We start from the raw sequence: 25,467 nt of genomic DNA, 5'->3' as shown, positions 1-25,467 counted from the left end.
TCTTTTTAGAAATCTTTCCATTATGATTTTATAAAATATGGCGATCACCATCCGTCTCTCAGGAATAAATTCATTGTAAATTATTTTTGTTACTCTTTTGTTATCAGGACTGGATTCAGAAATGTATCCATGTATGTATGTGTATGTGTGTGCATATACATGCATACATACTTGCATGTATTGCATGCATACATGATTACATATGTCCGAATCCATCTCTGCTGACAGAAGAGTACTGTATCCTTTCCCTTTCAAAAAAGGTAACTAACGTGGCCTTTGCTCAATATTTCGGAAACTAGAGCTTTTGTGGCTATGGTGAATCTTCTCGCTCCTGTTCAGCTATCAAGACCAGATCTTGAAATGTATGCATGTATATATGTAAGCACAAATGTGTATGTGTGTATACATTTACACGTATATGCACATACATACACATGCAACAAATCCATTATTCTGCAACAAATCCATTATACATGCAAATTATGCAACAAATCCATTACACATGCAACAAATTCATTATCCATTACATTCATACGTCTGTGAATCTGGTTCTGATAACAGAACATTACCATCTTTTCTAACAATTTAAAAGTTGTTCCATGATTTAAAAGTTGTTTAAATGAGGCTAAGCCTAATTTATTTTTACCGTGGCAGCCATATTTGTTTACATTTGAAATTTCGCAGAATAATGGATTTGTTGCCAATCTAGAGAAACTAAGCTTTGCAACAACAAAATAATGTTTTCTTTTATTATCATGAATTAAATTATGCTTAATCCATTCTGGAATTATCATTTAAGTTATTAAATTATCCCATATATTGACTCAGATAGCATCTACAACAAATTAAGTTGTTTTCCACACTGTAGACTCATTAGGTTATTTCAAAGCAGGAAAAATGAAAAATGAGCAGTGTTTTCGCCGGGACTCGAACCAGGGACTTTTCAAATGCATGTCGAGCGTGCTGACCACTACACCACGAAGGCATGCTAAGAAGGTGGGAGAAATACCTTATATACTCCCCCATTTAAAGAGTAACTGGGGTTTAGGGGAGCCAATCACCAAATCCTGATGGCGAAGAATCATCCACTACCTTTTAGTTCAGGCGCCACTAGAGTCATTAGGTTATTTCGAAGCAAGAGAGATGAAAAATGGAGCAATGCCCTCACCAGGACTCGAACCACCGACCTCTCGAATATGCGTCGAGCGTGCTGACCACTGCACCACCAAGGCATGCTGAAGGCAAGAGAAATACCTTATAACACCTTTACTGTCTTTTTGCCAAATGGGAACAAAAGTAAACTTTTAGTTTTGCGCACCAAACAGTCTGTTTACTTGCCCGCTGTCCGAATTGGTTGTTTTTGTATAGAAACTGTAATTTTAATTGTAAATTTTTTTTATTGTTTTAACTGTATTTGATGTTTATGTTTTTCTATATCTTTCAATATTTAATATAGATATTTTGAGTTTTAATGTATTTTTGCCTTGTCATGAAGTGAGAACTAAATTAATTAAATGAGAAATTCCAATGAAATTCGTGGAAATAAGTTTAAATGAAATGCAGGAAATTTAATATTTCATACAAGGAAATCATGGTGTACATATCAGAATTTTTTATATATTGTATTGATAACTTTTATTAAGGGGTTCTCAAAATGTTTTACACTGTGCTCCCGTTTCACTTCAGGGTTTCTTCAGCTAGAACTTGTTTGATCGATGATTTGTATGAATATGTGTGGCATTACTATAATTAATAAAAGATGTATCTAATATCATTTTTGTATCTTGGTACAGAATCATTCTCTTTCCCCCCCCCTCAGTGCTATAACATAACCTCACCTTTTCCATAAATTTTTTTTAGATAAAGTTGCTTAATGTTTTCTTAAACTGTATTAATTGTGAGTAGTAAATGTTTTCTTATCTTGTGCAGTTTTCTTTTGAAACTTATACTTAGGTAAGGAAATTTAATCATTTAATTCTTATCAAAATTTATTCTTATCTAACTTAGAATGCTAATAATTGTTCATATAATATAAGTAGATAATTTCCAACTGTGAAATCTCATCTACAGGAATTCATCAATTGCTGGCTAACAATGTCGTGACTGTGGCTCTGAGTGTTAGCTTTAGTATTTAATATGCATTAGTTTATTTCCTTTGTATAATTTTAAAAGATCTGTTCCAATTTATTTCTATATAAAAATCATTTTTAGTTCTGAATTTTGATATGATTTAATATGTAAATCTATTTTTCATTTATACAGTTGTGGTAATGTGTTAATTTTCAGGCCGATCAGAGGTTTATTTGGAATGCTCACTTAATGCGTGATTTTCTTGCTCAACAAGAAGTATGTAACTTTTAATTAAATATATATAGCATTTTTAGCATTTGCTTTACTTCTGTACTTTATTATGTTTTATCTTGCTTAAAAGCTGATTTGAAGTTCCTTTCTTTGTCACAAATCTGTTAAATTTATGGTTATGTGTGTATCAGAAGTGAATTTTTAATGGGTAATAATAAAATGTCTTTTCATCATTATGCATTTCATTTTTCAAATCATTTTAATCATTTTAAAAAATTTTCAAATCAATTATGAAGTAGTATTACAAATTACTTTTTTTGTAAGTATGTTTGAAGAGGGAAAAATCTAAAACATTAGAAAAAAGAATTTAGCTGACCAACATTTTTTATATAAATATTTGTGATATGGTGTGAATTTTGTATTAAAGTTATGTCAGCATTAGAAAAATATCAGAAATAGGTAGTTCATCTGATAAAATCTGATTTTATGTTTTGAACAACTTTAAATATAATCAAAACAAGTCAAGTCAGAATTTTATTCAGAGAAAGTTAAGTGAATGAAAGTGATAAAAATATGAATGACTGATTTTCTAATTTATTATATTTTTGTACCTTTTTAAAAATTATAGTAGCATAGAATTTGAATGCATTTAACTATTTAATTGTGTATATTTTTAACATGTTGATCATAATAAGTTGAAATGTGCCTTTGTTTGCATTGTGACTTTTTTCCTTCCTTAGTTGCAAAATTATTGGCTCCCTGTTATACATGGATGTATCCTTATATTTTTAAAATAGTTTTATAATATAAAAATATCTTTGCATTTGTTATTAAGCATAGTATTCTCTAAGTTAGAATGTTATATATTTTGTATGTGTGTTTCATTCACTCCTATATCTTAACAGCTATTAAAAAATCAATTTTATTGTTTATTTTCAATGATGTAATTTATTATAATAATTTTATTTTCTAATATGTTTTCTTTGACATTTGTATGGTTATTCAGAATTTTTTTAGGTATTTAAATTCTTTTAAATATAATAATGTATATGATGTTATTCTTTAAACTGTAATTAACCATTATTAATTTCAGTTTGTTAATATTTTAAATTTATATTTGTTGATGATTTAAAATCAGAGTAAATGTGAGTGCTATGTTTTACATAATGACTTTTCCTGCAAAATATTTGCTTGAATTTGAATCTAACAGAAAATAATGTAAAATTTTAGCATTTAATTAATTTCTGTATTATTGCTAAAAAAAAGTTGTAATTTTTCCTTTTGTGGAAGCATTTGGAAAAAATCATAACATTTAGTGGCACTTACAGAAAATCCCGTCGACCATTTTTGCTTATTAAAGAAGACACCAAACTATGCGATTTTTCGCCAAAAATGGAAAAGTCTTCTTCAAACACGCTGGGTTTGGTGTAACCTGATTACACGTGTTAGTTATTATTCTTGAATAAAATGTGTGTATATTTTTTAATTAAGAAAAAACATTGCGTAAACAAATGCCATGTTTATTTACAGTTATTTACAGTTATTTATTACTATATAATATTAAAAACAATATTAAAATTTTAATGGCTAGGTTGTTTATTCATAATAATTTGGTACTGTTCTGTTATTGAGAGCAGAGTGGCTGCCAGATGTTTTGCTAAACTCACCAAGAGATTGGCTCATATGAAGCCACCAGTGTTTACTTCTAAAGTCGCTAGTATGCTAACTTTTTTTTAAGAAAAAGTAAAAGAATGTCTTTTCAAAATTTGCAATGAGAATGCAAATTTCAAAGATGTAATGGTTACTTAAGTTTTTATTCTTATTGTATTTACCATGGATTTGAAAATTTGGATTTGCCTAATATCTTCCATACAATTTCTTCTGGAATGAAGAATTATTCAATCTAAAAAAGTGCACAAAAAAACATGAAATGAATTTTTTCTGATTTCTCTGGCAAGTTGTTTAATTTACATTAAAAATTTCATAATTTTACAAATATTTGTTATTTTTTTCCATTGGATTTTTCTTCAAGTAAACCGTCTCGTATTTTATATCGTAATTTAAATATTTTGGCAGTTATTTTTAATGCTTCGAATTTTTCCCAGATCATCAGCTTTTGGTGATACCTGAATCCGGTCCCAATAACAGAACAGTATCAATAATTCTATTAAGATGAAGCCCTTTTCTAAAAGTGCCATGCATAAGTCATCGGATGCATTTAAGCAATTTCTGGCTTTTGTTTTGTGCAGAAGTGTCGAAAATTCCCTTCACAAAGGTAGATGGTCACAAATGGTTTGGTTTATTTGATTACAGCAAAGCACACAAGGGCTACTTGCCTAGGGAGATGAATGCCTTAGTGGAGGACTTACCAAAGGGAAAGTGGTTTGTACACATGTGAAAAACCACAAAAATGCCCATGGAGCCAGCCCATTCCCTAGGACTTGAACCCCAGACCATACCACCAGTGTTTTTTATCTGTACCGCTCAGCCGCTAGTAGGTGGTCACAAATGGTAAAAATCTAGTTCTGCTTTTGCTAGTTATGGATAACCTGCTGACTGTTGACACCAGAACTGTTCTAAATCTAGTTTTTCAAATTCCATACCAATATTAACTTGTATTTTGATAAGATCTTTTAAAAAATCATTTTTGTCCAATGAATTTCGATCAAAAATTAGGATTGAATATCCATCTATTAATTTTGTTTACATTTCACTTGGAAAAGTATTCATCAAATGATTCGCTGAATTGCTGGAGATATAATATTTTTTTTCCCTCCAAAACAAAGGTAAGTTTGCTAAATTCCCATGTTCAACTTGATGTTTTCCAAAGCTTTAATTTTTCGATAAATGAAGTTAATTTTTAATAGCTGTTGTGTTCATTTTTCTAGTGGTAAGATGGATAATTTTGTAAGATGGATAATTTTGTCTTTTTTGAATGTACCTGTTGGTTACCCATGATTTTTTTTTTTTTAATCTTTTCCTTAAAATGCTTCTATTATGCTATTAGCTGACCATCTAAAACAAGGCAGATTATCATCAATTAAGTTCATGCCTCCAATATTTATATGGTTTTTAGTACTTGCCATTTAGATCATTATTGTAAATGACTTAAATAATTGGAACTCCATTTTTTCCAAATAATTTTTATCAATCTTGTGATGGTCTGCCATAATTTCAACCTATTAACATTAACATTTTTTATATCTTCTCAGATGTTATATTAATTGGTCTGCTAATAAAAAAATGCTCTGCATTTAGAACTTCTAAATCATCAGTGTCTTAAGACAGGTATGATAGTGGTCAGGAATTTAAAATTCCTTTAAATCAAGTCATAATTGTTAAAATATTGTTCAAAAATCAGTTTTGTTTGACAACTTGTTTCAAATAGTACTTAAAAGATTTAACTCCAACATCCCAAAGATCTCCAAAATCCTTTGAAGAGAAATTTCTATTTGATATTTTGTAACCGTAATTTCTACATGTGTATATTGGGCTTTATTATTACCAGACCCTAAAATTTTAAAGGATCATAAATACGTACAAAAATAGATTTTGCATATCTTTTTGTATGTTCATAACTTTTTGTATGTTTTTGACATGTTCATAACTACCTTTACTTTGAATGGAAAACTGTCATAGGTTTTCATAAAATTCCTTAAATATTGTGTTCATATAAATTTGAAAAGTTAAATGAAATGTAATGAAAGCTCAAAATCACTTCTGTATCACATGTGCAGTTTCACCCCCATCTCCAATTAGTTAGCTTAATTATAGTCACTATTATTAATATAAAAATAATAGTATTATTTTGAAACCTTGGAAAGTTCAAGCTCTAGTGCCAGATTCATATAGATAATACCTCATCCATGTAAATCTGGCAAAAAAGGTGGGATCTTTTGCATACTACTTACTGTTTAAAATTAAATACTGTCATTTGGTAAGTGACAGTTTCTTGTAATTCTTTGATAACAAGCCTAAAATTGTCCATTTTAGCATTCTGAAACGTATGCTTCAAGATATGAATATCCTCTCTATTTTTCCTCTCTATCCAGTATTCACTTGAATGATATATGATATATCCTGTGACAAACTGTTTTGTTGACTTCTGTGAAGCAATCACACTCTTTGTGTTATTTTAATTATAGGTTGCTATTTCAACTGCAGTTTGATAGATCAGATAGTTAGCCCAGTTTCTCAGAATAATCACTAATGGATTGTATTAAATTTTTATCTCACACAACTCAAAATTTTATTGAATACAGTTTTAAAAAATGGCAACAGAATCTTAGAAAATGAAACCTCGTACTTTATTTTTATAGCAACAGTTTCTTTGCAAATATGATTCACAGTGGGTCATATAGTTTTAAATGTACAGGCACCAACAATATATATACATGTGTAAGATATAAAATGTGATACAAATGGCACAGTACAGAGTCTTTGAAGGAGGATGTATTTAAATTAAAATCAGGAATTAAAAGGGCTGTTGCCAGTGTAGTTAATAATTTTCCATCATATTTCATGTGTTACTTATTTATGTATTACATACCAGAAATTGAAAAAATTAATGTTATGCAAAATGCTAGCCACCAGCAGTTGAGCGATAAAGTCGCTGAACACTGCTAGATTGACCGGGTTTTAAATCCTGATGAGCAGGCTGGATACATGGGCGTTTTCATGGTTTTCCCCAAATGTAATGTCTATACAAGCCAGTTTCCTTTAAAAAGTCCTTTGCGAAGGTATCTCTTCTGTTAGGTAGATAACCTTCCTGGGCTTTGTTGTAATTAACCAAACCATGCAAAATACTAGAAAAGTAATCTAGCAAAAGCTAAATTACACAAAATTAAAATCCTCCCATAATTCCAAACTTGCCAACAGGAAAGCACAAAAATTATACGTTCACAAGCATCTTGGTAAGGTATAATTAAAAAGTAAATTAAGAAATAGTTTCAGTAGATGTAATCTAAGCTACAATTGAACTTAAGTTTTTGAATGTATATATTTTTTATGCTTTACTGTAAGTTTGCTACTATAAAAAGATATTAATTTTTTGTAATTTATCTTTTTTGATTATTTAATTAATTTTCCATAACATTAATAATAATTAGTAATTAATTTTTTCAAGTTTTCGATCTGTAAAATATTTTTTACCACTTATGTCTGCAGCTTATAGCACGTCTACTGGAATTACTTCTTACTTTTTTAGTTATATCTTATCGAGGTGGTTAGCTTTTTAATTTGAATTTTTGTTTTGAATAGTAGAATAGTATTTTTTAATATCTTCCTGTTAAGATTTTCATATTATTTCTGTGTAGTTTTTCTGTTTCTTAATATTTGGGAAAATATTTTGCTTGTCAATTCCTGAAGGTATTATTTATTTGCCATTACTTGTGTATATTATTATTTTGGAGAATAGCTGATTGAGCATTGTTTTGAAATTTGTATTATGTTAAATCTTAACTCAATATAGTCGTTGCAATTAAAAATTGCAGTATAAATCAAAAAGCTTTTACTTGGACTTTAATATCACGTCGAAGTGTTTTTCGGGCTGGCACTCGTTTCTTCATGCGTGGCTTGGATAGTGATGGACAACCTGCAAATTTTGTGGAAACAGAACAGATTGTTGAGTGTGATGGCTGCAAAAGCTCTTTTGTTCAGGTATAAGTATATGTAAGATATAAATAATGAAATAATGTGATTCACTTCTAAAGAATTTTTTTTTATTTTTAATTGCATTTAATTGGAATATTTCAGACTCGGGGCTCTATTCCCTTATTTTGGAGTCAACTTCCTGATCTGAGGTATAAACCACCACCTACCTTACTTAATTACAATCATGTAAGTCAGTTTTAATTTTGTTATAGCTGATTTTTATGATTCCACATAAAACTTGAAAATAAGATAATTATTATATTTTTTTCAGTTAGATGGATTTCAAAGGCATTTTGACAATCAGATATTCAATTATGGACAACAAGTCATAGTAAACCTAGTAAGTTATCATTTATGTGGTAATATTATTATTGTTTATCATTTAAACTTTAGTTTTCTGTGGAAAGAAAAACTTACTTTTTGTTTCATCTTTGTAATTTCTTTTTATTTTTTGTTAAAATAAAGTATAACAGCAAAGATTGCTTCTTTGTTTAAATTTTAGTTACTTTTGTGTTTTTGTTTTATTCTTAACTTTTTTCTTTTTTAAATTTTATCTTTCTTCAGATAAATCACAAAGGACCTGAAAAGAAATTGGAAACAGCTCTTGCTGATGTAGTAAATTCGTGTGGGAACTCCAATATAAAGTAATTTTTTGTTATTCTGTTTTAATTCATTTAAGGTTGTAACTAAGCTATTAAATTTTTATCAAAGTCTACAGTGCAAGTATAAAAAAAGAGGGTAAACTAAATGCTTTATAGAATCAATTGTATTATTTTATTCTTTTTCTGTTATATTACAGTCAACCTAAAAAAAGCTCTAAAATAAGGAGAACTGTATTTTTCTTGGGGTAAACCTAGCCTAAAAGAACAGAGAAATGTACAAATAGTATACATCTGTCAAATAACATACTGTCGGTCAAGCAGAATAGCTCTTGCCAATATATCATTTGAGTTAGTAGTGGTCGCTGTTGCAACAGAGCTAGTATATTTCAAGTAGGAGGCAACCAAATGTTTTATTGTTATTTTGGCAAATGTTAACAATTTGCAAATCTTACCCACAGGAAAGACAAAACCAATTTGTCATTAAGTGTGGCAAGACAGCAAACTGAAAAGCAGTTCAAGACATGCTTATGAAAAATAGGTTAGTGCTAATTTCTATGGCAACAAACAACTGTTCTTGTAATAGACTGTATTTCAAATAGGTATTTCAACAAGATAACTTCAGTTATCAATCAGTCCATTTCTTTTGATAATTGTTAATATCTGAAAGCAATAAATAGATTGGTTTCTTCACTTTCATGCAATTATTTATTAATTCATATTTTGATATCAGAACTGTAATTACCAGTAAACTTATTTTATTTTGATTTATTTGGTAGTTATTTCATTAAAACAACCCAGTGAGAAAAGTTATTTTTTAAATGAAAATTTAAATAATACTATTTAAAAATTTCTAGTGTTAATTTTCAATTTACTCAAAATTTAGGCAAACTGTAAAAATTGTAAAAAAAATAGTATATGCAAAATGTGCAATTGTCTTTCAGTCGTATGTGTACATCCAGTGGCTGAGAAGATAAAAACGTTGAACGCTAGTAGTTTGACCCTGGTTAAAACATCAGTAAACGAGTTAGATGTGTAGAGCTTTTGTGGTTTATTCCATGGATAACACAAATAAGAGACAATTTTCCATTGAAAGTCCATCGTGAAGACATTCTTGCCTTTAGCGACAAGCCCTCATGCATTTTATTCTAACCTAATATATCCATATATCTTGTATTGTCAGTTAAACCAGCAAACCATGTGTGCTTGGAAGGCTTTTGCTCATCAGAGAGTGTTTAATGTGTTTGTAACAATATTTTTAAATTTGTTTTCTTTTTAAGAAAGCCTTCCCATAACCAAAAAGTATGATGTGCTTCGCTGCATTCAAGTAACCTAAGTTATTGCCTTGAATGTTTTCTGACATTACTAAAACATCCTGTCCCCCCCCCAAAAAAAAATATGTGCATATAAAGCAATAAGCAAATCTGATCAGAAGTTGCATGCTGATGTCAATAACATGGCAATAAATCTCCAGATATGGTTATCTGATTTCTGGAATTCTTAGTTTTCTTAGTTTGCTTAATCCCATCTACAGTTTTCAAAATAAATATAACTAAAAATAAACTTACAAATATTTGCGTTTCTTGTTAATACCCCTGCATATAGATACTAAGTTTTGTTTATGACATTGCTGTTGTAAAGCTTATACTTTATTTCCTCGTGTATATCCCTGACACTGTTTAGCAAAAGGTTCTGAAAATGTTTTATTACATAATCACCCCTTCCTCAAGCCGTTCAAAAAAGCTGCCTGTACTAAATTTTTAAATAGATTTGTTCACATAGTGATTGTTTTGACCTTGCTAATTGATTTGTTCATGGATGTTTGGATGCATGATCTTTTAATGAGGATGCAATTATAGTGAAGAGCTTCAAGAAATTGGGCCATCTTTTGACGGTTCTGAATATCACTGCATATGGAAAAACAGACTTGACAATGTTGCAGACAATGGTGATGACTTGCAGGCTGTTACAAATGACACAAGCAACAATTCTAGCAGCAGTGAATGATTTGAGGACTAGAGAGTATCAGTGGATAACAATAGCAGAAGGCAAGATTTAAGATATAGGAAATAAGAAATTAGTTGCAGACAATGGTGACGACTTGCAGACTGTGACAAATGACACAAGCAACAATTCCAGCAGCCATGAATGATTTGACTCCTAAGAGTATTCAGTAGATAACAATAACAGAAGGCAAGATTTAAGATATAGGGAATAAGAAATTAAGATATCTCGCTGGGTATTGTAATGTTAATATTACTATGTATTCTTACTGGAAGGTAGGTTTCTTTTAAATAAATGATACTGTCGTAATTACTGGTAATTTATCGATGAAAGCTTTTATTTATGCTTATACTGTAGCCATGTCTTTCAGAAATTATAGTATCCATATATGTTTACCCTTTCAATTTATGTGCAATAAAATTAGTAAAGAAACAATTGGAATATGTGAGTAAATATGATAATGGATAGCCCTTCATAAGACAATCATGAGGCATCTTCATATGACAATCATGAGGTACTCTGTATTATATTAACCTTTCAAGAGTACCTCATATCCATCTTGTTGAGATGGAGCCATAGTGATCCTTCCCCATCTCCTTTTTGACTCTCCTTGTCTGTCTGTATATTTTTCTCCCTTTTGCCCCTCCCCAGGAAGTTGGGGCTCAAAGTGAGACACTGTTACAACCATTTGTTTTTAGTTTCTCATGGAGGAAAAAAACACCTATGCTATAGCTGTGTGTGATGATCCATATGGCTGGAATGGAGAGTCCTGGTAGTTGAAGGGGGTGATATTGTCCCCAATATGCTGCTTTGGCATCTGCTTCAGTCAAAATGGAACCACTTGACTGTCCTGCTAGTGACAATTGGCTGGTAACTAGCCCTTGTTTTAGTGACTTGGCGTTAAATTTTCAGTTTCCAGCTTTTGGGAAAGCTGTCTGTGGGGCTTCGCATTGCATACAGACCTGGTTAGCTCTGGTACGGGAACCTGTGTCTTCTTGTTGGACTGCATAGTGAGTGGGCCGTTGGGTCTGATTCTTTGTTCTCTTTACAGATGGATTTTTCAAATTCAAGTTGTATTATTCCTCAAGTACCTTCAAAAAGAGTACATAGATATGAAATAATAGATATGAAATTTGTTTTAAAATGCAATTGCCAATGAAACTAATAAGCCATGTTTTGTTATCATTAGCAGTTCTGGTGAACTATAAAAAATGTCTGTTTCTTATACACAAGTACATTAGTTGTGTAGGTGAATAACATTAGTTCTTATGTAGGTTCATGTAAACAGGAGGTGTAAAAAACATTAAATGATTAAGATCTAGCTACCTGCTGATAGAAATAATATCTTCCAAACAATCTTCTCTTCTCAGACTATCAATAGAGAAAATGCTAACATCTCTTTCAAAACATAAATCAGTTATAATGGGTTATCTCTGAATTTGACTTGTAATCCATTTCAGACAATGAAATCATTGAGGAATTTGCAGAATAGAATGTCTGTGATGCTAGGCACAGACAGACAGAAGTACAGGGGGCACTAAAACATTGCCATGGGCAAAACTGGTATCACCCCACTGCACTAACCATCTATGGAAGTGCACCCTGATGGGGCACGCTAACGCTGTGCTTGGGCATTTGTATATACACAGTTATATATTAATGGTGCATAATTTGCATTGCAGCACAATATTGTCTAAGATATACTTAACACGGGTACTTTGCAGTTGAATGGATAAATACAATAATTACTATAAGTTATTAACAGATGTGTATATATATTTCTTTTGTGTTTCAGTTTGGAGATTTGTTGGTGTGTGGAGTGATTATGGTATGTGGTTCATTGTTTGTTTTGTTTTACACGGTGTACAGTTTTTAAGTTCATTCATAGTTCAGCATACAGTTTATGAATTCAAATCATGGTACATAGTGTTGAGTACATAGTACTGTTGTATCTGTCACACATTGCACAGTATGAAGTAGTTCATAGTTCGTAGTTTGAGTAGTATGAGAAAAGTCACGGTTGTCTCAATAAATGGAATAATTTAAGTGTGTTTTCTAAAGGCGCTCCTGTGTGTATGAGGGTGAGAGTGGATATTCTTATTGCATTTTCTGAACTTAGAGGATTATTATGGGTTGTAAGCTATGGATGACACAGGTCCAATCAAGATGCACAAGGATGGTCAATTGATTAACACAAAATATGTTATCCTGACCTTTAACATGTCTGATCTACTTCCTAGTATTAAGCCTTTATGGTCATATGTCCACTCTCAGCCACCAAAGCCTTTTTACCGTTCCGGTCATATGTCTGCTCTCAACCACCAAAGCCTTTTTACCATTCCGGTTTTATGTCTGCTCTCAGCCACCACAGTAAGGAACTATACGAATCGTATACTGTATGCATTCATGTATCAGTTTACACTTTTACTATACGAACCTCAATGTCTAAAGAACCTTTTCACGAACCAATATGGTGCTCCATCATTTGGAGATAATGTAATCTAATCTAAACAAAAGTTGTGACCCTGCGCTCACCATGCAAGACGCAGTGGCGAGTCAGTCGTCTTTTGAATGTAATGAAATCGACAACGTTTGACAATAACTTGTAGAATTCCAAAGGATATTTTATAAATTGTATTTAACAGTAATTAGACATCTCTCTTCTTAAAATATTCCAAAATAATTCCCCAAAATTCAGCTAGAAGAAAGAACAGGATACCTATGTCATATTTTATGCTCGTTCGAAAATTGGTGGCATAAACTGGTAGGTGATTTTCGTGAAGGAACAGATTCAAAACCAGGAACACCATCGACCTCATAAGGAAGAAAGACTTAATAGAAAACTGCATATATTGCGGCATTGTAAAAATGTAAAAAGTAAAGATTGTAGTGTATGTTCAAACAGAAAGATTAAGGGTAGAAGGTACCAAACCAATTATTTTTGCGATACACGCACTCGAAAACCTGGCCTGCATGTTGGAGAGTGTTTTGAAAAATATCACACGAAGGAGAATTATAAAACATAATTTTTATGCAAAACATGTCACTAAATTATTGTATTGAATAAGGATATAGCTAAAGTTCCCAAAAGAATTACTAAATCTTGTTTATCCATCATAAACTTGCGTGTTATGTATCCCTGCTCTATCGACGGAAATTAATTCCGACCAGTACGATACCCATCTCCAAATTTAATCCAACCACAAAAGGTTAAAGCCAGATAATTAAATTGTCCTGCAAGACCATATATACCCAGCTCTATGCAATGTTATGATTGCCAGCATTTTCGTCAGTCTTATATGTCCTGTCATATCAATCCCACAAGGGCTTGATGCTTTGTAGAAGGTCATGATTGTGATAGTTGTTCTGCTGAGATGTTATATACACTGACTACCAATAAGTATTTGGACACCTATGCAAATGATGATATCTGCGGTCCTAAGGTACGTCACGGACTCCACTGGTATATATCGTGTAGGAAACAGCATCGGCTTTAGTCGCATGCAAGATGCTTCGCAGTTCAGAGCTCTCTGATTTCGAGAAAGGTATAATTATCGGGTGTCACAAATGTGGCCGATCCTTAAGGGACATATCTAGCGATCTGAAGTACCCTAAATCGACAGTGGCCTATGTGATTAATAAGTGAAAGGTGAGCGGTGATTGTCGGAATGTGCCCCGAGTCAGCAGACCAACGAAACTGGAAGATAGGGACCGACGAGTGCTGTCCAGAGAAATTCGGAAGAACCGCACCCAACCGATGGCCCTTATCTGCGAGAAGTTCCAACAGGCATCCGGGAGTATTGTTTCAATGAATACCATCTGTAAGGATAGGTGCATTGCTCATCAGGGAAAACTATCACTATTTAGAGGATCATATCCAACAATAAAAGGCAAAAAAGGGATGGTGAACAAATGGTTAGGTCTAGTATAATAAAATGTCTTCATTGGCTAGTGGAAGTAGGTTTTCTCAACATTATTAAGGAGACAGAGGCTATGAACACTTGTTCTTTTTATCTGTCGTCCACATGCATTTATATCACCACTTCCCCATAGAGGATTATGGCTATGAAAATTACCTAAAAGCACAAAGGGGATAGGTAGCTGCTCTATGAGATCATCCAAGTCTTGCTAATCTATCTGTTCATTTGATGGTAAATGCAGACTGATATCGTAATTAATGTTTTCACATTGATCTCAAGCACAGTAGTAACTTGAAGAGGCATCACCAATTGAATTACATTTACTGGATAGTCCAGGGTCTTATATTTGCATGGTGTACTTTTGAAGTTTCATGCAATGATTTAGTTTAAGAAAGTTTCCTGTATTTCCAAGAATACTGAACACTAATCAGCTATCTGATACTATCAAAAGTGTGACGAAAGCTGTAACAATTCCAGGAAATGAGAGTAGCCATCAGAATTGTTTAGAACTTCTGTCCCTTTTTCTTGATTTTTAAGGGGAAGTGGAGAGATTCAGCCCCTCTTCTGTTTCCATATTATCTTAGTCTAGTGGTTCTGCATATATATTTTCTACAGAGTTGTTTCTTTAGACTCCTAGACTTTTGAGATGTTTTGTTTTGAAGTTTATTTTAGATTGCTTTTCTTTTAACTGAGGAGGTACTATGGGCTGTTTTTTGTCAGTTTTCTCACTATTACTAGGTTTTTATTTTTTGGGTAATGGTTTTCTGCAAGGACTATGTATTGTTTGAGTAGCTTTTGTTCTAGTTGATTTAATTGGTGATGGCTGGCATAGGAAGTATTTGATTGTGGCTGTGCATTCAGTACTACAATTTTCTTGGCTCCCGCAAAAGATATATTTTTTGTCACTTTGATAGTCTGAGCTTCTTTCTCTGATTTAAATTTTGATTATGACTTTGGAAATACTGCATGTCCTCACTTGCAGTTAATACACTGACTACCAATAAGTATTTATACACCTGTGATAAAAAAGAAAAACTAACTTTTCAAAATCAATAGTTGGTAGAGCCTCCACGAAAGGTAATTACAGCGTGGACCCTCCGGGGCATACTTTCCACAAGTCTTTGTATGACAGCTAGTGTTATTTTCTTCCACTCGGCTTGGAGAAGACGTAGAAGTTCCTTCACCGATTTTGCACGGGTAGTGCACCCCTGAATTTGGCGATGCAACTCGTCCCAGAGGTTCTCGATAGGGTTCAGGTCTGGACTCTGGGCAGGCCAGTCCATTCGATGAACTCCATTGGCACCATACCAAGCCTTGGTTAACGTCAAAACATGACAACTGGCATTGTCGTCCTGAAAGTAACAGGGGTTCAACCCGTAAAACTGCCACAACGTAGGAAGCAAATTGTCATCCAAAATAGTACAGTAGGCATCGGAGGTGAGCTTAATGAATGGGAACCAAGGGTCCCAGCCCATACCAGGAGAAACACCCCCAGACCATAATTCCACCTCCAGCAAACTTGACTGCTGGCACAATGCATTCTGGCAGGAGATGTTCTCCAGGTAGACGCCAGACCCAGACTCTGCCATCCAAATGGTAAAGGGTGAACCTTGATTCGTCACTCCAAAGAACCCGTTTCCACTGATCTACGGTCCAATTTCGATGTGCTTTGCACCACATTAACCGAGCAGTGCGGTTGGACTTTGTGATCAAAGGCTTATGGGCAGCAGCATGACCATGAAAACCAAGGATGATCTCATAGAGCAGCTACCTATCCCCTTTGTGCTTTTAGGTAATTTTCATAGCCATAATGCTCTATGAGGAAGTGGTGATATAAATGCATGTGGACGACAGATAAAAAGAACAAGTGTTCATAGCCTCTGTCTCCTTAATAATGTTGAGAAAACCTACTTCCACTAGCCAATGAAGACATTTTATTATACTAGACCTAACCATTTGTTCACCATCCCTTTTTTGCCTTTTATTGTTGGATATGATCCTCTAAATAGTGATAGTTTTCCCTGATGAGCATTGCACCTATCAATGACGTAGTGAAAGCATTGCTCATGAAATTCTTCAAGCTCCTAAAAACTGTATTCCTTAAGACATCAAGTAAGTATCCAAAATGCCCAAAGCCATAGTGGAATTTCCAGTGCCAAAAAAAGTTTACGAAAGCAGAGAAAAGCTTGTGGTACTTTTTGCTGACATCCTACTGTAGCAAACCTTATAACCTTCAAAGAAGTGAAAGTAAATCCTAGCAAAGTAAAAAGTAAATTCCAAAGAGACTTATGGATATCCTTTGTATATGGATAACATCCTATACAGCAACTAAATGAGTACGGGAGAAAGACAGAAAAGTCTGAAGAATATATAATGACTACTTACTTTCCATTTTGGAAAAGGATGCCCAAGAGAAGATAAGCACCAGAGAAGGAATTCCAGATATTATTAATGAGCGAGACCTTTGCTGCCATCTCTGGTTGCAGCAACTACCTGCAAGCATTACTGTCTGTCAAGCAATGCTCTGAGAAACTTCTCAGTGCTTTCAGCTGTACCAGTTTGTCTTATAACAGCAATTTTACTCTGGCTCAAGGAAGACTTTATTACAGACACTTTGGTTAAGCCCAGGGTCCTGATGGTTTCAGTCATGAAATGCTGAAGCATCTTTCCAAGGTTTTAAAATGCCCTTTCCACCCTTTTCAACTAAGTATGTAGACAGCATGATTTTCCAAAAACATGCAAGAAAGCTGTTGTCATTGTGATACCTATGCCAGGGAACAGCCCAAAAAAACCCTTCGAACTATCAGTCCATTGAACTTAGAAGTTGTATTTGTAGACTGTGAAAAAATAGTAAATCGCTGCCTAGTCTTTTACTGAGGTTGGGGGAAGAGTAATCTCACCATAGAGCAGTTTCTGCAAAGGTAGTACATCTATAGATAATATATTACTTTTGCAAATTTCTGTCCAAAAGGTCTTTGTCGAAAGGAACCATTTAATTTCAGCATTTTTTTATATTCAAAAGGCTTATGACGAGGCATGGAGATAAAGTATTTTATGTGATCTTTAAGCCAGTGGCTTCCTCTGCAACCTGCCGGTTTCCATGCAGAATTTTTTTAAGGTAGTTTATTTCAAGTAAAGATTGGCTCAGTGTTATCAGATGTTTCCTGTCTAGATGAGAGTGTATCTCAAGGCTGTATTCTTGGTGTTTTTCTTTTTAGCTTAAGAATAAACTGTGTTTTGAATGAGTTTCCTCCTACCATTTTAGGATCATTATGCATTGACAACCTCCAAATAAACTGAGGCAGTTGCAGATTGCTCAGATTTGAGAAATGGTCAAATAAGCAGGGGTTTATATTTTCAAAAGAGAAGACCATTTGTTTACATTTATGCAAAAAGCAGAATTTCTATCCTGAGCTTCACCATGAAGGATCGTTGATTCCAGTTGTAACTGAAGTGCTGTTCTACCGAAAGCTTACCTTTCTTCTGCATGTACTGTACATGTAGAAATGCTTCAAAATTCTAAACTTATTTAAAGTGTTGGCAAACACTTCCTTTGGAATGTTGCTCTTTACTTAGAATTACTAAGTCTAATCTAGAGCAGACGAATTGCAATCGTCTGCTCTAGATTAGACTATTATTTATAGATTCGCACAGCCTTCTGTTCTAGTGAAACTTAGCCCTATTCATTATCAGGTTTTTGAGCTTTATCCAGATATCTCCCTTCCAGAGCCTGTATGTTGATTTATTGTTACAGTTAAAACTTGAACAATTATCTCTTTTTCAGTATTTCAGGATAATATCACAATCTGATCATCCTCGTCAAATCTGTTGGCTTGATGAGCTAATTACCTACACTCCTACTTTCAACATTGGACAGAAGTGCCATATTTGTTGCATATCTTCCAATATATATGTGACAGTAGCTTAACTCATGCAAACATGTTCCCCAAAGGTGTTTTTAGAATATTATGTATTTACACACTTTATATTTGACCATTATTTAGCTGTTTATTGTTTTTTCTTAACAGTGTCTTGTTTCTTATAAAATGCTTCTTTTCATTATTAATTATGAACTGAAAATACCTGCTAAAACTGATGTATTTCATCAATTCACAAATTCACCAGAGAGTAGATTTTTCATGGGAATGTGGGTATTCAGAATACCTTATAAATTAAGTATTACTTGTAACAACTAAATATTTAATATTGGATTTTCTGTATCTTAACATAAAATTTGAAGTATACATAATCCTATTAGAAAAACATATATATTGTCTTTATAAGACAATGTAAATTTTGTGATATTCATTGCAAGCATCAAATTTGAATTTTGTTGCAAAGGCTGAATTTCATTTAATACCTAAGTATTTGTTTTCTTATGATATTTGCTTTATATATTTATGTCCTAGTGTCTTAACTTTATTTCTAGGTATGAATCATTTGATTTTCATCATGAATGTAGGAAAATGCGATGGGATAGGTTATCAATATTGATTGATCGTGTACGCCAAGATCTCATTGATCATGGGTTTGTTTGTCATTATATATATATATATATATATATATTTTTTTTTTTTTTTTTTTGTGATTAATTCATCAATAATCTGATTTTTTAAAATTTATTTACCTTTGATATAAATTTTTTAAGTAAATCGGGTCTTTTTTATTTTAGTTATTTTATGATGCTTCGTGATGGGAGTGTCCCCTGTCAACAAGATGGAGTTTTTCGAACGAATTGTATTGATTGTTTGGACCGTACAAATGTAGTTCAGTGTCTTCTAGCACGAGAATCACTACAACTTCAACTCAGAGTAATATTTCTAAATTAAAATTTTTCTGCTTTTTTTTAAATATAAAGATTAATCATATTTTAATAAAAGTGTGGTGATTTGTATGTTATAAACTTAAAAAAAAAAATAAAATTATATGTGATATATGAACAAAAATTGACTGATGTGCTTGCAACATAATACACTTTTCTTGTGGCATTTGCACTAAATATGCATTTTCTTTATGCTAATATTTTATTTTACATCTGTATCCCTTTTAGTTTTAATCACAGGAATTTGAAATGTATTCAGATGTGCTATTTCCAATTTTATTCCAGTTTCATTCTTATTTATCTGTATAAATATCTGGCCTAAATCATTAAAGAATTTACTAGTATCATATTTAAAAATTAACTGGCACATATGGTTAAAATGAAGTTAAAAATGAGATAAAATCTCTAGGTTGACATTCTGGGACCATATTTAAAAATAAATAAAGGCACAGGAATTTCAAATATAATCCATTTGCTTTGTCACATGGAAAGCTAGAATGAATGATTTCATTACGTTCATTGTCTTTTGTTCCTTTCTGTTGGGTTGCTGTTCTCAGAATTGCCATCCAGTTGTACAAAGAGTGAAGGGAAGGTCTCTGCTGCAACATGGCTTGTTGGTGATTTCAAACACTTCTCTAATTTTGAGGCTGTTCTATGCCGGGTTTTGGTGGAGATTTTGGTCCTTGTCCTATTCAGTTATTGAGAGAAGTATTTGACTAAAGATATGCTATTTTCATTGATTACAGAGGGGGTTAGAAAGAGCTTTAAGATATATTTTTGTTTATTTGTTTGTCAGTTCTTATAGATGTTCTTCTAGGTGTTGAGCTGATATATTGAGTTTCTGTGCTTAATCTTTTTGCAAATCAGGATAGTATATATATACCAGAAGTATCTGTTGTGGTGACGTGCAATTTGTCAGGTCTTAACAATTTTAGAATGGATGAGGCTGGAGTAATATCAAGTTTATACCCAAATCTTTTAACCGCAGAACAGATGCATGGGGTGACTGAGCAGTAGAGGGATGTTCCAATAAAGTTATTGTTACTTGATGCTTGCATAAGAAATGTCTTTACTTTTTGAGAAATGACTGTACAAGCTTGTTAACTGGTTTTCTTGGTGAGTTTTTCTGCAAAATCAAGAGGATATCTATTGCAGTATGTGATTATTTCAGTTTTGTATAACTCTGGTGTGAACAGGAATTTTTGGCATATTTAAAATGAAAATAAAAGGCAACTGTATTGTACATATGAAAAGAAGAGTTGAACGGGATTATTTCTGAATTGTGAAAGGGTTTATAATAGATTGTAATCTGAAGATAATTGCCATTTCTTAAAATTAAGAGATCAGGAAATTTAATGCTATTATTAACTTCTATGTTGATCATAAACTGCTGCTACCAATGCTGGTTCTATGAAGCATTGGTAGTTGCTTGCTCATGTCACCATCTTTAGTGGTTTCACTAAATATGTATTAGAATGCTTGATAAAACCTTATAAAGTAAAATGTAAATTATCTATGTTCAAGTTAGAATTTATTTTACACAATCACTTAAGCGTGCAGGGAAATATTACAACATATCCAAAAATGAAACAATAGGAGGAGCTTTTAACAGCATACCTCAGAACATCAAGTCAAGAGTGTCAATGACCTCCGATGCCTGTCTACTTTCTCCTCTCCTTGAGACGCGTCACCACCTGTTGTCCCTTGTCTTCATCCGAGGCGTGCCTTTCAAGAAATATAGTTCGGTGATCGCTACAGGCAGCCCCCCCCCCACACACACACCAGCAAAAGCAAGATTTTAGCTATGCCAGGGACTGAAATGTAGTAAGGCGTTGGCTGAGCGAGTTACCATTGCCGATGATTCACAGTTCGATGCAAGAATAGCTGCTGGCAACATCAGAATCTCCGATTTTTGTTGATGGATCCTCTGTTGTAGGGAGGGAAGTTGTGCTTCGAGTGGTTGCGGGTGCTGAGTCTTCAGCATTTTTTCTTGTAACATATGCTGATTTAAGCCAATTGATGCTTATGGTCTTAGCTTTAACCATATGGAAATTCTGGCAACTTTGTCTTTTTAACTGTTCACTTCATAAGGGCCTTTGTATGGCGGCTGAAGGCTTTTTTTTTAGTGCATCCATTTGAAAAAAAAACCTGACTGCAGGTGGCTAAGTCTATATATGGTTACTAAGTCTATATACGAATACCGGTTGCTCGCCATGAGGTTGATTTATAGGAGGTAAAAGGCATTGCATAGATTTGTGAAGCTTTCTGACAAAAGTCACTGAATCTGGGGTTCCAGGAGTAAGGCACAGGAACTCACCTGGGAGGTGAATTGGAGCTCCATACACCATTTCTGCTGTGGTTGCTTGCAGATCATTCTTCCAAGTGGCTCTGAACCCTAATAAAATTCTAGGCAATACAGCAGTTCCCTGATTATTGCTATGTGCCATGATTGCAGATTTCAGCTGCCGATGAAATCTTTCAACTCGGTCATTTGCAGGTAGATGGTATGGGGATGTGCTGTGTCGAGCTGTACCCAGGAACTTGGTTAGTGTATCAAAGATTGATGATTCAAATTGCCTTTCTTGGTTGGTAGTTAGCTAGAGTGGAGATCTGAATCTGGAGATTTAACCTGCATAGAAGTCTGCTGCAACATACTGTGTGGATATATGTACTAACGAAATGCCTCAGGTCACTTAGAAAAACGGTCGACACATGCGAGACAGAATCAAAAGCCTTCAGGAGGACAGGTCCTACGAGGTCCAATGTGCACATGTTCGAATCTAGCACTAGGTGGCACAAAAGCACCAATTATGGTATGTCATGTTCTGACACTGTAAGCACTGACAAGCCCAAGATGCCACATCTGCTTTCATTGAAGGCCAAACATATCGTCAATCAGCTTTACTGAGGCTTTAACTGCAAACTGGGAAAATTACCTGATATAACAGGAAGAGTTAGGATGTTATCTGATAAAAGAAGTTCATCTTCTGGATGATTCCATAGCATGGAAATACCATCTATATACCTTTTCCAAAAAGTAAGTTTTTGGAGGAACTTGGAGAAAATTGTCTTCATGTTGCATGTAGATTTCAGCTGAGATAGGTAATATTAATGCTCCCATAAAGAGATTTTCTTACTGTTTCTAGGTTTGTCCATTGGCTGTAGACAATGTAAATTTACCAATGGGATGAAAAGCATTTATAAAAGTTTAACTAATGTTGATGTAATTCTTAGCTTAAATCAAGGTTTTCACCAAAATCATTTGAGATTCAAATAAAGAGACTGATAGAAACAAGGATTCTATCCATAGATTGATGTCAAGGTGAACGTGGTAACATCAAGATCGATTGCTTTTGGAATTTGTACATGAAATTCGCTTGTAGAGTGCACACGTGATATACTATCCTTTATTAAAATGGAGTAAAATTTGGTAAGCTTACATTCAAATTGACTGGATGATGAAAGTCTACAGTTTGCCAAAGGTATTGATAAAATTAGGTAATTATGAAAGGTACCACCAAGCTATGTTGCAACAGAACCTTTCAATCACTGTACATCTGAATGGGAATTCTGAGTACAACAATCATGTAGAAACAAACAAAAGACTATGAACATAATAAAACTATCCATTCCAACTCAGCTGATAAAGCAGATGGGTCATCTGTGAAAATTCTGTTCGTTTATGTGTTCTTAAGAATGGTTCCAGCATGTTAATGATCTCTTTTTTAACTTTACTAATAATGTTATTACATGCTTGACAAAAATCTAGTGCATTTCTCCTTCCAAGAGATGAACTTTTATTTTTATTATTGATTCTATACTTTTATTCTGTTTTTTCCCCCTTGTGAGAGCCAGAAAGGGTTTTAAGGGCACATTAAATATTACTTTTAACTCTATTAAATTTTTAAATATGATTCTGATTTAAATACATTGAACTTTTTCTGAGACAACCAATCGATGATTTCAACCGATTTTGGTCTTCTAGAGGTGATCATTTTACTGAGGAGATATTTAACATGTTAACTGCCATGCACATTTTATGTGGTTTGCCCATGGTGCCAACATGAATTATTATGCGATGTATATTATGTTGCAATATTATCTGCAAAAGATAAGGCGAGTTATATACTCATGTTTAATGCATTTTTCATGGTGGGGAATCACTGGTGACCCTCGAGGTGCTGATTTTTGTGATTTATTGTTTAAATTTTTCCAATTTATTCTTCAAACCATTATAGTAACAATGGTATTATTTAAAAATCTATCAGTATTGATGCTTATTCTAATTATGTATTTTTACTAGTGGTCGCATCGCCAATCACCGGTGCCCCTCCACAGCACTATAGCCAAGTCGAGTGCCGGCTACCAGTGACACCCATGGCAATTAGCATGTTAATACTGGTTTTTATACATGGTCTAATAAAACCAATCATTTTCAGAGGTGGTATTCTTAAGGAAGGCATTGTCTTGAGAGGATTCACAGTATTTGTATTTTAAATTCTTAAAAATATTTCATATGACAAGTAAATGTAAATGATATTTTAAAAATACATGTTGTTAAGATATAAACTTATTGTTGGCAGGATATAAAAAGGTTATCAAGTGAAATGAAATTTACTGTTCCTTTACTTTAGGCTAATGTGATATGCAGTACAAAGTCCGTAATCTGCTTCGGCGATTCCGGTTAGGGGTTTTTCCTGATTATAGATTATCAGTTTAAATCTGGTAAGATGGCATGCAGAAATTATGCAATTAAAATATGAAACGTAATTTATGAAACACAGAGCAATTATGATCTAAAGGGTATCAAATTTTACAAAAAAAAAAAGCTTAATATTTGTTTACTTTATTAAACATTTCTTTTAACTTGCGCATGCATAAAGCATACATTACGTGCATGCACGTGCGTAATGTATGCGCGTTCTTTACGTGGCTGCGTAATGTATGCACATTCTCTATGCACATGTGTAAAGTTTGTGGCTTTGAGGTCCGGATTATAGATCGTTCTGGATAATGGATGTCCAGATTACAGACTTCCATACTGTATATATAGTATATTGTTTTCGAAATTTTCAATTATATATGCGGATTCATTAAAGTTGGCGTGCTGTTTATCTTCTCGTAAGTGTACTTTTGAATGATTAAAATATTAATAATTCAATATTAAATTAAACATTTAAAACTGTTATATTAAAGAATTATAATGTTCCATGTAGAATAAATTGGTTGTATGGAAGTATCCAAAGTTGCATCACTTTAGATTATTATATAACAGTTACCAATGCTGATTCACTTTGAAACTAGTCATTTTAACATTTATGCACACTTTTGAAATATTGTATATATACTTCAGAATATAAAACACATGTTTAATAAAATTAAAATTCTAATATTTCTTCTTTTCCAGAGACTTGGGGTACTAAATGAAGGTCAAAAAGTAGAAGACCAATCACATTTTGAAATTATTTATAAGAATGGTACAGTGCCTTAATATTTTTAACTAAATTTTATTATCAAAATTTGCTAGTGTAAAACTTCTTCTTCTTCTTCTTCTTTTTTTTTTTTTTTTTTTTCCGGGGGGGAAGTTTGGGCAGACAATGCTGATGTTTGCAGTGTGCAGTATGCTGGAACTGGAGCTTTAAAGACTGATTATACCAGGTAATTTTCTTTATTATCTATTAATATGTTAAATAAATTTATGTGAATATAATAAATATTTTAATTTATAGAATTAATTAATATCTTAAATGTGTATTATAACACATTATATTACAGCATTAAAAATTTTTTCATATACCGTAATTTCTGGAAGAAATGCCGCGGCGTTTACGTGTTTAAAACTTAAATTTTCAGCGGATGCGGCGTTTCTACCCATGCGATATTTAGGTGCACTAAAAATATTTCCTATGATGGTCATTGTGCATAGTTTGAATAGCTTTGTCATTGTACATAGTTTGAATAACTTTGTCATTGTACGTAGACCACTCAGTTGCTTTTTGCGAACGTTATATTGTTTACATTCTTTCCCTTGAACGGACCTACATGCCTTATTCACCCTAAACGGGATCTCAGAACAATAACATTTTTCCCCCTTTCAAATCAGCATTCTCATCATTTTGAATAGTCTCTCTCCTCTGCCATTCGATGAATCTTCCAGGACCCATCCTCT

General features: G+C 33.1%; 1 protein-coding gene across 2 annotated transcripts in view; it reads left to right on the top strand.

Moving 5' to 3' along the window:
• Positions 1-25,467, top strand: part of Sac1 (phosphatidylinositol-3-phosphatase SAC1) — a 74,453-nt gene that overhangs the window by 26,397 nt on the left and 22,589 nt on the right. For both annotated transcript variants that reach the window (XM_035377197.2, XM_085822148.1), the window contains exons 6-15: positions 2,287-2,346; positions 3,042-3,075; positions 7,772-7,959; positions 8,056-8,139; positions 8,225-8,293; positions 8,518-8,597; positions 18,906-19,004; positions 19,149-19,287; positions 24,706-24,775; positions 24,884-24,956. In XM_035377197.2, the coding sequence (XP_035233088.1) occupies positions 2,287-2,346; positions 3,042-3,075; positions 7,772-7,959; positions 8,056-8,139; positions 8,225-8,293; positions 8,518-8,597; positions 18,906-19,004; positions 19,149-19,287; positions 24,706-24,775; positions 24,884-24,956 (896 nt within the window). The remainder of the gene's footprint in view (positions 1-2,286; positions 2,347-3,041; positions 3,076-7,771; positions 7,960-8,055; positions 8,140-8,224; positions 8,294-8,517; positions 8,598-18,905; positions 19,005-19,148; positions 19,288-24,705; positions 24,776-24,883; positions 24,957-25,467) is intronic.

Source organism: Stegodyphus dumicola, chromosome 8 (genome assembly GCF_044657685.1).
Source record: "Stegodyphus dumicola isolate Sdum_Otavi_A_Nest chromosome 8, ASM4465768v1".
Lineage (NCBI taxonomy): Eukaryota > Metazoa > Arthropoda > Arachnida > Araneae > Eresidae > Stegodyphus > Stegodyphus dumicola.
The sequence above is the reverse complement of the archived record's forward strand: the minus strand, read 5'-3'. Positions and strand labels throughout refer to the sequence as shown.